The sequence below is a fragment of the Folsomia candida genome, unplaced genomic scaffold (assembly GCF_002217175.1).
Source record: "Folsomia candida strain VU population unplaced genomic scaffold, ASM221717v1 Fcan01_Sc037, whole genome shotgun sequence".
Taxonomy (NCBI): domain Eukaryota; kingdom Metazoa; phylum Arthropoda; class Collembola; order Entomobryomorpha; family Isotomidae; genus Folsomia; species Folsomia candida.
The window spans coordinates 234,835-247,815 of NW_019091229.1; the positions used below are offsets into that span (position 1 = coordinate 234,835).

General features: G+C 40.2%; 2 protein-coding genes across 2 annotated transcripts; both read right to left on the bottom strand.

Annotated features, from left to right (window-relative positions):
* Positions 1-108: 108 nt before the first annotated feature.
* LOC118439510 lies at positions 109-2,722 on the bottom strand. Its single transcript, XM_035860887.1, has 5 exons — positions 2,438-2,722; positions 2,186-2,372; positions 1,780-2,075; positions 386-839; positions 109-307 (listed from the first exon to the last, which is right to left on the bottom strand). The coding sequence occupies exons 3-5, from the start codon at positions 1,978-1,980 to the stop codon at positions 216-218; spliced, it is 747 nt and encodes a 248-aa protein (XP_035716780.1). The 5' UTR covers positions 1,981-2,075; positions 2,186-2,372; positions 2,438-2,722; the 3' UTR covers positions 109-215.
* Positions 2,434-3,763, bottom strand: LOC118439488. The gene is made up of 3 exons (XM_035860813.1): positions 3,386-3,763; positions 2,946-3,283; positions 2,434-2,736 (listed from the first exon to the last, which is right to left on the bottom strand). The coding sequence occupies exons 1-3, from the start codon at positions 3,681-3,683 to the stop codon at positions 2,434-2,436; spliced, it is 939 nt and encodes a 312-aa protein (XP_035716706.1). The 5' UTR covers positions 3,684-3,763.
* Positions 3,764-12,981: the final 9,218 nt, after the last annotated feature.

The following is a 12,981-nucleotide window of genomic DNA, read 5'->3' on the forward strand; positions in this document are numbered from 1 at the left end:
TTGACTGGTGCCATGTATTTATGGTTGCATACAGGAATTTTTGTTATGCTGGTAATCATACCTGACTCATCTTTTGCAGCTCGGTTGCTAATACTTTTATATTTTTATTTACTTCAAAATTGAATGTAAAACAAGGCGCAGACATGTGTCCATTGAATTTGCATATTGAATACATTAAATGTCAATAAAGAATTACATATATAATATTTTGTTCCTTAATTGACAAGGACTTCGTACGCAACATTGATTGCTTTCATAAGCTCCTCGTTCCTGGCTCGTTCAGCTCCGGACAGATTGGGATTTTTGTCTAGAATACAAATTTAACGTTAATTTCGAACATTTCTCTAATTAAAAGGGATGCGGATAAGAAAATTTTACCATTTACCTGGATGATGCTTCAAGGCCATGGTGCGATACGCTTTCTTAATCTCATCTTTACTTGCGGACGGCTTAACGCCTAAAACTTCGTAATGGCTGGGTTTCGGCTTAGTGGCGGGCGGATTTGAATCTTGATCACCACCTCCAAACCCACCTCTACCCCCACGGCCTCCTCCAAAACGTCCTCCTCCAGTCCAACTTGATCCGCGTCCACCAGAATAATGTCCCCTACCGCTGCCGAACGGTCCACGACCTCGACCTCGACCACCACGAAAGCCTCCCCTGAATGAGCGGCTTTCTTCTTTACGTTTCGCAGCGGCAAGAATACTTATTATCAGAATACGACTGGTAGGATCGCCTTGAGCGGAATATTCCAATCGCTGCAATGCTTCGATAATGCCATCGTAAGTCAGGTCTGGATCCTGGTCCCATCCGTACCGATCCTTGAAGTAGACCAGTTTCTGAAATTTAGTAATTTTATGAAAACCCCGTTTTACTCTTAGAAATCTGGTATATTTAAGTAGTCGTGCAGGGATAGTTTTCTCTGTATTAAACTTGCAACCGCTTGGTACTAATTATATTGGACTACTTGCGCTGCGCACGGATATTCTAAAACTTAACTAAGGAGCTCTTACTTATTAATATCACCTTGGTAGAATCATATATGATTACCGCTTGGTATCATTTTAATACTGGATTTCTAAGGAGGAGAGCGTCACCACCTGCCCTTCACAGATCTCGATGCCCTTTGGATATGTGGTAGGGTCCTATGAGTGTACTATAACCCTGAAGTGGTTTGACTCCATGGCCACATTTGCGCCCGCCACACCCACTCAAAGGGATGAAAACCACAAAAGTTACCAACTTCAAAAATCCACCAAAAATCCAATTTTGATCGGATTTTGATAAAATTTACATTTTTGTAATCCCAGATACTTCTTTGATCATATCCAGTAGCAATCTAAACTTTTTTGAAATTTTCGAAATTTTCGGGCATTTTCGGGCTGATGAATTATTCGAAAAAATTCAAAATTTTAAAAAAGTTGAGATTGCCACTGGATATGATCAAGCAAGTATCTGGGATCACAAAAATGTAAATTTTGCCAAAATCCGAGCAAAATTAGATTTTTGGCGAGGGTTTGAACAAGTGAAAACAGGGCTTTTTTCGTGTTTTTGGCGCCTTTGAGTGGGTGTGGCGGGCGTAACTGTAGCCATGGAGTCAAATCACTTCAGGGTTTTACTACACTCATGGGACACTACCACATATCCAAAGCACATCAAGATCTGAGAGGGGCAGGTGGTGAAGCTCCCCTCCTAAGAGTGGGCTACTCTTTCGCAATAATTATTAAGTTAACTACATCACAACAGAGTAAAAGTACTTTATCATTCTATTTTCCCCACCTGCAAATCTGCTTCCATACAAGCACTATTTTTTTCATAAGCTGTCGCCCAGAATTGTAACGCTTCCTCAAATTCTTTCCGCATGCAGGCAAAAAATCCCTTCTGGACGTAAAAACTGGCAACCCGTTCATCCGAGAAGTCTTTCTCGTCTCGCTCAAATATTTCCTTAATGGCGTCCTCATTCTTGACCGGGTTGGCCATGTAGGTTTGTAAGAGTTGCAGCAATGCGGGGAAATTACGATTATCAGCTTCCACAGCGTAGCGAAAAAATTCTGCAGCTTTTGCCGCATCATTTTCTTAAAAAAGGAACCGAGAAGTAACAATTAGCCAAGAAACGTTTCATGAACATGTTAATTTTTAAATAAGCATGAATAGTTTCCACGATTTCAAATTTTCAAACACTTACCACGGTCAAGAAAAAAATGCCCATCCTATTATTCGCCTTGCTCGAGTTGGGATGGAACAAGAGGGCTCGCTCGATACACTTTTTAGTAAAAGGCAAATCACGAAATTTCTTGGGCAATGTTACCGAAAAAATTTCCGCAATCGTAATGTTGCATTGCACTGAGACGGGGTCCAGGTCCAAAATATCCCTAAAAAATAGATCGTGCTAAATAAATATCATCCACAATACGTTATCCTGTTCTCGATAAGCTACCTCGTCTCCTTCCGTAAGAATTGGACAGCTTCCTCTGCCCCAGAAAAGGTTTTTGTCACAAAGTCAATCCCAACCTGGGTCCGCTGGTACACATTTGCTCGGACATGTTCCGCCAGACAGGAAGCGTACGCAACCCGGACTCTTGGTCTTGATGGGGCCAATTTGACGGCTTCCAGGACTTCAGAAGTCTCTCGATGATCGGGAGAATCGTCACCGCGAATACCGTTGCGCCGTTTAAACTTGAGAACGTAGTGGAGTACGAGGTGCCATTCGGCTTGCGTCGGGTCCATGATTGCCATCTGAGTAAGAAATTCATGAGATATTTTAGGCTTAAAAAATAATGGGTAGAAAGTAAACCCTAAATAAAATTGTGTAAAAAAATTACTAGAGGTTAAGTATAACATTTGTGTACAATCAACCCATTTTTGGGTCATTTTCTGAGTAAATTTTGCACAACATTACGAGTGTATTTATTTTTGGATTTGAAAGTGTATTTGAAAGTCATCACCTGTGCCAACAGTTCAGCCTGCAGGTCGAATCCCTTCCGGTATGTTTCTCCGAGAAAGGTTGATTTCGCACTTAGCACACCGACTTGCCCTTTCCTTGGCAAACTTTGATAATCAGCTCCCTCACAATTGCTCCACTCTTTCAGCTTATCCAGAGTCGTCCCAACGCCACCCTGGCAAACGACCCTCCAGTATTGTTCCAAGATGGTTAGGAGATACTTAAACCCGTCGTAATACTCGATTGAAATGTATTTCCTCGCAATGAAACACTTTTCCAAAAAGTCGCTCGCCGATTGAAGCAACAGGTCGATTTTGTCGGCCTCTTTCTTCAGCTCCATTCCTAAGAAAAAATGCACAAATATTCAAAGAAAAAATTGTACAAAACCTGCCAGACTTGCCAATAAGATGTATCATAATGTGCTAAAAATTAATGCTAACCTACCCAGATAGCAGACCACTAATCGGTTTCCGACCAATTCAAAGGCACTATTTCTCTCCTCAATTTCGTCATCTTGCTGTCGAAGTTCTTCAAATTTCGAATTAATCGATGCGTAAGCGGTTCGTGCCACATAATCGAAAGTGTCCTGGTCTGGAATCCAATTAAAGAATGATTCCTGCCGTAAAATCCTGGCCTTTAGTAGCTTAACGAGGTCAGCCCTCTCCTTCTCGTCGTCAGCGTGAATACCGTCAGTAAGGTCCAACTTGGCGACACCCTCCTCCCACCCTTCGTTGGACGACATTACGACAAATTTTCTAAAAATAAAATGTTTAATGGAGTAGAAAATTAAACCGACAAGACAGTTAACATTTGACAAGGAGAAATTTCAGACGTCTGTGAAGTTAGAACCGGTTATGAGCAAAATTGAGACTCGGAACAATACAGTATGCACACACATTATTAGCACCCCTCAAAATCGGCTAATATCTGCTGCCGTAAATTAAGTAATAAAGGTCGCCATGCCTCCAGTGACCTAAAAATGACCTAAATCTGTCGCCATGCCTCCAATGACCTTAAAATGACCTAAATCTGTCGCCATGCCTCCAGTCACCTTAAAATGACCTAAATCTGTCGCCATGCCTCCAGTCACCTTAAAATGACCTAAATCTGTCGCCATGCCTCCAGTCACCTTAAAATGACCTAAATCTGTCGCCATGCCTCCAGTCACCTTAAAATGACCTAAATCTGTCGCCATGCCTCCAGTCACCTTAAAATGACCTAAATCTGTCGCCATGCCTCCAGTCACCTTAAAATGACCTAAATCTGTCGCCATGCCTCCAGTCACCTTAAAATGACCTAAATCTGTCGCCATGCCTCCAGTCACCTTAAAATGACCTAAATCTGTCGCCATGCCTCCAGTCACCTTAAAATGACCTAAATCTGTCGCCATGCCTCCAGTCACCTTAAAATGACCTAAATCTGTCGCCATGCCTCCAGTCACCTTAAAATGACCTAAATCTGTCGCCATGCCTCCAGTCACCTTAAAATGACCTAAATCTGTCGCCATGCCTCCAATGACCTTAAAATGACCTAAATCTGTCGCCATGCCTCCAGTCACCTTAAAATGACCTAAATCTGTCGCCATGCCTCCAGTCACCTTAAAATGACCTAAATCTGTCGCCATGCCTCCAGTGACCTTAAAATGACCTAAATCTGTCAACATGCCTCCAGTGACCTTAAAATGACCTAAATCTGTCGCCATGCCTCCAGTGACCTTAAAATGACCTAAATCTGTCAACATGCCTCCAATGACCTTAAAATTGCCTAAATCTGTCAACATGCCTCCAGTGACCTTAAAATGACCTATATCTGTCGCCATGCCTCCAATGACCTTAAAATTGCCTAAATCTGTCAACATGGCTCCACTTGTCAATTTCTAGTCAATTTATGTCATGATTGGATTTTGACTTCCCCAGCGCGGCATTTCACTTACGGCATTCTTTGAAATCGAAAATAATGCACAATTACATGCTCCATAAGACTCCGCCGACCCGCATCCTGACAAAAAATTTCCCGCCCCGCACTTGTCAATATCTAGTCAATTTATGTCATGATTGGATTTTGACTTCCCCAGCGCGGCATTTCACTTACGGCATTCCTTGAAATCGAAAATAATGCACAATTTCATACTCCATAAGACTTCGCCGACCCGCATCCTGACAAAAAATTTCCCGCCCCGCACTTGTCAATTTCTAGTCAATTTATGTCATGATTGGATTTTGACTTCCCCAGCGCGGCATTTCACTTACGGCATTCTTTGAAATCGAAAATAATGCACAATTACATGCTCCATAAGACTCCGCCGACCCGCATCCTGACAAAAAATTTCCCGCCCCGCACTTGTCAATATCTAGTCAATTTATGTCATGATTGGAGTTTGACTTCCCCAGCGCGGCATTTCACTTACGGCATTCTTTGAAATCGAAAATAATGCACAATTACATGCTCCATAAGACTCCGCCGACCCGCATCCTGACAAAAAATTTCCCGCCCCGCACTTGTCAATTTCTAGTCAATTTATGTCATGATTGGATTTTGACTTCCCCAGCGCGGCATTTCACTTACGGCATTCTTTGAAATTTAAAATAATGCACAATTACATGCTCCATAAGACTCCGCCGACCCGCATCCTGACAAAAAATTTCCCGCCCCGCACTTGTCAATTTCTAGTCAATTTATGTCATGATTGGATTTTGATTTCCCCAGCGCGGCATTTGACTTACGGCATTCTTTGAAAATTAAAATAATGCACAATTACATGCTTCATAAGACTCCGCCCACCCGCATCCGGACAAAAAATTTCCTGCCCAGGACTTGTATTTTTACAATGACAATTTGTACTCATCACATTATAAATATTTATATGAGCAGAAGTTACGGAATCACTTCAAATAATAATGCGCAATTACACGATGTGCATAAGGGTTGCTGCCGTGGATAAAAATTGGTCCCGCGTCGCGAGTCAATACATTTTCATGCAGACTAAATTGATGGAATGTATATAAATAAATTTATTTACACGATTGAAAAAATTAAAATAGGTTAAAATTTGTTGGAGTTTGTTTAATTAGTTATTTGTGAAAAGATTAGTTAAAAGAGTAAAATAATTTTGTACGCTCCTGAATGGAATTTTTGTTGCGCGTTTGTTAAGTTGGAAAATTGTTTTCCAGTTCCCTCTGAGCGTGTTCGAGAGGCATTTGCATAATTTTGGAGTAAATCCGTTCAAAAGCTTCGGGTACGAGCACGTTGGATACTTGTAGAATATCCTGCAAAATCAATAATATTTTTAAGTGCGGAATAACTTGGTGCATTTAACCTGCTATACTGACATTGAATGCAAGGGTTTCCAGGTTCTCTGCTTTCCTCAGATCAGAAGAAAGTTGGGTGGAAATGATTTGGAAAGATTTTGCAGAAAAGGGATACGAGACGACCATTTGTTGTAAATTTGCACAAAAGTTTGGCTTCCGTTCGACCCAGATCTTTCAATCACGAAAATTAGTTTAAACATTGTTTTAGAATATATAAGTATAACCATAACACCTTTTGACGAGGGCATTTATACTCCCCTGAAAATGTTTCCGGTTTGGGGACATAAATTTGCAGCACGTCTAACTTAATCTCGTGATAAGCTTTCATGATTGACTCTTCACTAAGAGCTTCAATTAACCTGAGTAGTTAAAGAAAAAGTGATTTCAATTTTTTTCCCGTTTATGGATTAAATTATAAAGTATGTGTACTTATATCGCTTGTATTTATCCTTCTCCTTAGCTACGTGGTCCTTCCCTAGAGTTTTGACCCTTGTCTTCTGCTTTTCTAAAAGTATTTCCGAAATTTATTATACGAATTCTTGATACTTGATTATTTGTAAATTCTAAATGTCTATATGTAATGTTACCCAAATTTCCATGTTGGTCAGTTAACACATCCTCAACTATTTTTCTAAATTTTCTCTCCAAATTGGATGTCGTAATTTCATCGCCGGACAAATTCAGCAGTTGGGGACTACAAAAAATTAGTTTGATGGATTTGCTTGTAATTTAATTATTGTAATTTTATAATAAAATATTGTATCATGAAAATGTAATTGTCTTTTATACTGGTATACCTTCTGTTGGTTGGTTGGGCATTCTCGCTTTGCATGCTCGGTTTCTTCGTGTTTTTCAGGTTACTAAATAAGCAATATTATTTGACACTTTATCATTCTATACATGTTGCGACAAATGAATTGTTTCCAACACAAATTTTCATTTTTGAAGAAATTAAATTTGAATTATTATGTACTGACAAAATGGTGTGAGTGGACCGTTGCTAAGTTGGAGGATTGAGATGACCCCCTAGGTCAAATCCGGACCAAGTGATCTCACACCCTCCAGTGGGGTGTCAATCGATCGGTCTAGATAATACGATCAGTTTGGTATATTATAAAATTTTGTGAGATAAGAATTGGCTTCGAAATTCCTGAAAAACTTATATTTTGGAGATATTCTTCAAAATAAACATTTTAATTTTCGAAGTAGTACACTCGAGATTTTCAGCTTAAAAAATCAAGCTAAAAATTAGGATGATTTCATCCTCAGGAATTTAGTCTCTTTGTCTGCCTATTCAAAAGTTATTCAAGGTTAAAGTCGTTGGGGCAAACCAAAGGACTTTTGCCCCAACGATTTAAAAAATGAAAATTTTCTAAAAAATAATCCATTTGTCGCAACCGTATGGGGCACCACCCCATAGAAACGGTGTCAATTAATCGTGCTAAATAAGTTTTAAAATTAACTGTTTATCCAATATTATTAGTCGCAAAAAATTCTGAAAGGTTACCATGCAGGTAAAATAAACTTTAGGAATAAAAATTTGTACACCATCGTCGTCGTTTTACTTATTTTGCAACAGTTTCGCTATTGCTGCCAATCACTAAACTTATTTGAGTAATATATGGCCAAAAAACTTCTCAGGAAAATTGTCGGACCTTTGCGGCTAATAATACTGGATGACTAGTAGGTAATATTATATTTTCGTCACAGCAAAATAATTTACTTACTTGCTCTGCAAAGATTTTATTATGTTGGGGTCTTGCAACTTTAGATTTTTTATGAATAATTCTGCATCTTCTCCAAATTTTGCCAAAAACGGTTTTCCTTCCTCAGAATTGATCATTTCCTGTGCAATATCCATTCTGAGTTGATCCTCTGTTTCATTTTGGTTGATTTCAATTTGCTTGATATGTGGGAAAGCTTGATAGTATTGGAGGGCATATTTTATTATGTAAATTCCACAAGATGAAGAATCCCTCTGTTTAGGACAGCCTGGGAACTCCACCGTCCAATGTTTTTTTGTTTGGGGTTCGCCAACCCTTTTCTGGGTGAAAACTTCATCAAAAAAGTGGGTTAAATTATCTGTTATATTCTTGAGATAATTGTTGTCGTGATCCAGGGGATCGTACAGTTGAAGTGTCCTGGTCTTTATTTCGACCGTGGTCAGCAGCCAGTGGTCCCCATGACGTAGTGGGTGCATAATGTGGGTATGCACTGAACTTAAATCCTCTAACGTGGCCATTGTGGACTGCCATCCAGCTGCCTCCACGCTTCGGCCACCAAAGAATAGTTCCGGATGGTGATACATCGTGCCGGAATGACTCACAAATATTTTCTTCTGTTCTCCTTCGGCGTCGTCCATCAGTTTGTGGAGACGTCCATTTATTATGGTGTCGGACAGCTTCCTAATTACATTAGAGCGAGGTGCGATTGAGTAATGAGTAAATGAGAGGATGGCACAACAATTAAATAAATTTTACGGTATGTAACTTATTTAATGCTACTATTTTTAATTTCAAATTAAAACTCAATTTTCATAAGAAAGGTAGGTAGGTATTTCAATGCCATTTAGTGACAATATATTAGACGGCATTGTGACCAATTTTCAAAGGAATTATGATAAAACTGCTTAAATAAAATATTTTATGTCTATGTCCCCCAATAGCGTCTTGTGTAAAGCTTTCAAAATTCTGCAGGGTAGTAGCACTTATGTATGTCGATGCCAGCATGGCCAAGGAGGTTTATCTCGATTTGTTAAAAACGAATCTTGGTCAATTTGGAACAAAAGCGAACTGTGGTCTAGCATTCATCTTCCCATTTGGCGTGTATTATATAAATATAAGAATTGTTTTAAAATGACTCGCGGACAATAAAATAAAGGTTGTTGGGAAAATTGAATTTGAATTTTAAATTAAAAATCGTAGCATTAAATAAATTACATACTGTATCTAACAGTTGAATAAAATGAATCCAAAATTGTATAACTTATGACCGCTTGTTAAATTTTACTTGTTTGTATTGTAAATATAGGTCCGAAAAGTAATGAAATTGATACGTACCTGTCAGAGTGAAAAAAGTGGTGGAATTCTTTTTTCGGAATTGGAGGAAAGCTTTCCGTCCGGAAGAAAACTGTAGTGTCTGGAAATTGTGTTACCTCACTTCCAGCAATCGGTGAAATTGTTTGGGTAGGTTGCAATGTTCTTCCCTCTGCGTCGCTCTTCCCCCTTTGAAGATCTTTGAGGCGAATATCTCGTCTGTTATGCATATATTTGTTAGTCCGCCCACGCTTCCCCCTCTTATTCCAAGTCTCAGCACATTCTTCAACCTCTTGTTGTGAAAATTCAGCATTCCTCTCTTCTGCATAACAGGTAACATCATTTTGAAGATTTGCTGATGAAGTTGGGGGCTCTTTTCTTGTTTTAGATTTTGGTAGGTTTTCGAGGACGAATCTCTTATTTTTCCCATTCGTAATAGTAAATCTATTACGAATAAAATCCGCCACGTTCTCTGGATTTGCTATTAGATTGTTCTTGATTAATCTGAACTCGGATTCGGTGCCACCATTTGTAACGCGCACAAAGTTTGGGTACTTTGTTTTCTGAACCACTCCCCGTGCAAAAATTCCAATAAATGGAACGTATGTATTTTCATAAATGTTGAGCACGGATGGCGAGTAATATGGATTGCTTGCGGCGTCGACTTCCACATCTTGTACCAAGTTCTTACGTATTTTTCGAAATAAATGGTAGTAGGGCGACTTTTCACGTAGAAGCTTGGTGGCGACCTCATCCTCCTCTTCAAAATTGGGGGAATTTCCGTCATCTGGCTCAACGCAACCATCGAGAGCCATGGAGCTAATCCTTCCCACTGTATTATTAATTTCCTCGGATGTCATTCTTTCCATACCAAACAAAGTACAAACATCTTGCATAGCTATGTTTACTTCATCCAGGCATGTACACTCTTGAAACTTCGCCAAGCCCCTAACACTCGCATCAACTAGTTTCTTTGCATGTTTGCTGGTTGCGGTTTTCCTTCTTACATTATCTAGAAACGACTTTGTAAGATGAGACGCACATAATTGGATACAAGCAATATCTCCGGAAAAGGTTGCTTTATCTTGGAGTACGTCATAGCTTCTTTTCAAATATTCATCAAGTTTCATCACATTAAATGACTCTGACACAGCGTGAAGCATTGCAAAGTTGAAGTCGGTGCAGATAATATCAGGTGCACTTTTGGGCTGGTATGGGCGTAATTTTTTTAATCCTCGTTTTACACTCGTCAAAGGTCCCCCTATATCGTTAGATTGTCCTCTCATTAGGATACTGTCCGCCACAACGAAATTACCACTGCCAGTTTGCGCCACGAAACTGTACAGTAGTAAGGAGTTCCGTGGTCTTGCTGATCTTGGTTGATTTTTTGAATTTGGTTGACTTGATGAATCGAGAGCTCCTCCTGCGTTTGGTAGTGGTTTAAAAATTCCTCCGGTGGCGTCAATTCCAAGTGTCACGTGTTCTTTTGCAATCTTGTCGGCCAAAAGCTTCAGAGACTGCTGATCAAACAGATCAACCCGGAATAGTTTTGGGTCAAGGTTGTAATCTTGCATGTACCCTTTTATAACTCCGTCGGGATTATGTGTAAGTTTATAGTGTTGGTCGAGTTTTTTTAAATCTTCAAAAACATTGGAATCGAATCGTTCCTTAGCTTTTCCTTCGGCTCGAGTTGTTCGTAAAACATCAGTTGTCGGCGGTACATTCCTATGCAGCAGTTCTAATCCAGCGACATGACTCATGTCGGTTAAAAACACTTTAACGGCTGATGTGGTGAGTAAAGTTTTGGCAAGTTTCTCCCTCTCATCTCCAGTGATAGGCCGTGATGTCCGCTTGGATTGCACCAAATTGAACACGCCTGACGACTCACATTTTGCTTTAACTGGAAAGCCTTGTACGGGTGTACAAAGAAAAATTAGGTTGAATTTCATCCCGCAAGTACAATAACCTTCTTGCTTGGCGAATGATTGGTTTTGCTTTTTCGTGGCGTAATAATAAGGCGCTCGGCTGTTTTTAAATGCGCACAGAATTCCAGATTCGCGAAGCCGTTGTGCTAACTCATCACCACGAGCTTTTTTCTCTTGCACAAATTTTCCTGTGTCGTAATTGTAAATCTTCGAAATGCTTTCTGCCGAGAAGATAATATCAATTTCTTTCGGAGGGATATAATTCAGTTCCTCCTCGGTGACATTTAGGACTGAACAAATTGTATCCATGTCAAGTTGGACGTTTTCCAAAGTACGAGTCTCCTTTGCTCTCATAGGGGCAATAACAGTCTCTCGATCGGATTCATGATCAATTTCCGGTTCAGTCATTTCGAGTAAAGAGGTTCTAGTTAAATTGGCCTCCGAATTATCTGATGATCGTATTTGTGTCAAACTGGGATCTTCGCACTCGGTGTGTGTTAAATTTTCAAATCCACCGTCAGCATTATCATGCATGTTGTCCGGATGATGGTCCTTGTCGTTGTCATGATCATCGTCGGGTTGAATGGAGTCAAATTCGCCAGATATCTGATTTTCTTCACGGCATGTCATGCAGTACCATTCTTCGGTTTCTTGTCCTTCTGTGTAGTCACAATGCTGCATTCCCTCCCCATTTTTCTCGTAGTGATACCACGTACCGCAGCCGTCGCACTGAACGGCTGGTAAGTGGTCATCGCCCCTCACGCCACAGTTGCACCAAGTTTCATTTTTCTTCTTGCCTTTTGGAGGAAGGTAGAAATCCTTCTCTGGATACCGTCTCGTAGATTCCCTGGTCCTAGTCGTTGGTTCACGTTGTATGTGAGTATTTTTACGAGACGCTTGCACTGAGGGTGAAGCGCTTTGAGAAGCAGCGTCTTCCGGATCCATTAAATTTGGAAGCTCTGCCAATACAATTTCCTCGGGGTTACGACGCCGATGAGGTGCATTTTTCTTCTGTTGGAATTCCGCCATTTTACAAAAAAATGACTTGCGGACTTCTTGACTGAAGCCCTCGTCCTTGACGAAATTCGCCCAATAATGCTTGTTATCGAACGATAAATATTTTGACTGCGCTGAATTTCTCTCTGTCTTCGTAATTTTTTTCTTTGCAGATTTTTGCTGATCCGTTTCTGCAAATATCTGCGCGAACCCACTGGTTTCAAGTATTGAGAGAAGCGCTGCATTCTTATCTTCTCCTGTATTACAGGCGATCAACTTCTCGTGAAGAACCTTCCCTAATTCGTGGAGAAGGTTATGCGTAATTTTGGGTTTAAGCACTGGTGTTCGATGGTGCAGAGAAGGTCCGCTGGAAGAATTATCATCCGATTTCGGATTAGTGGCCTTTAGCCTTGATTTGTTTGGCTTCGAATACGGAGCATAATTCGCATTGTATTCGGCAAATGGTTGTTTTAATGGCTTTGAGGGTTGTAAGGGCGGGTTAGACACTGTCCAGCCGCCTGGTGGACCACAGCGCTGCAAGATTAATTTCCATCGGTTAAGCGAATGTAATACTAACGTATTATTCATCAAACAGCTTAAAATCGACTTACAAGCAGTCCCATTTCGTCACTCGAAAATGGGAGCAGGGTTGAATTAGTTCCTCCCTGCTTTTTTCGCATTTCTTGTTCTTTTGCCATATTTTCTCTCTCCTCCTTTCTGATCCTCTTCACATCCTTATCATAGTCAAATTCAGGACATTGTGGAAGATATTCATT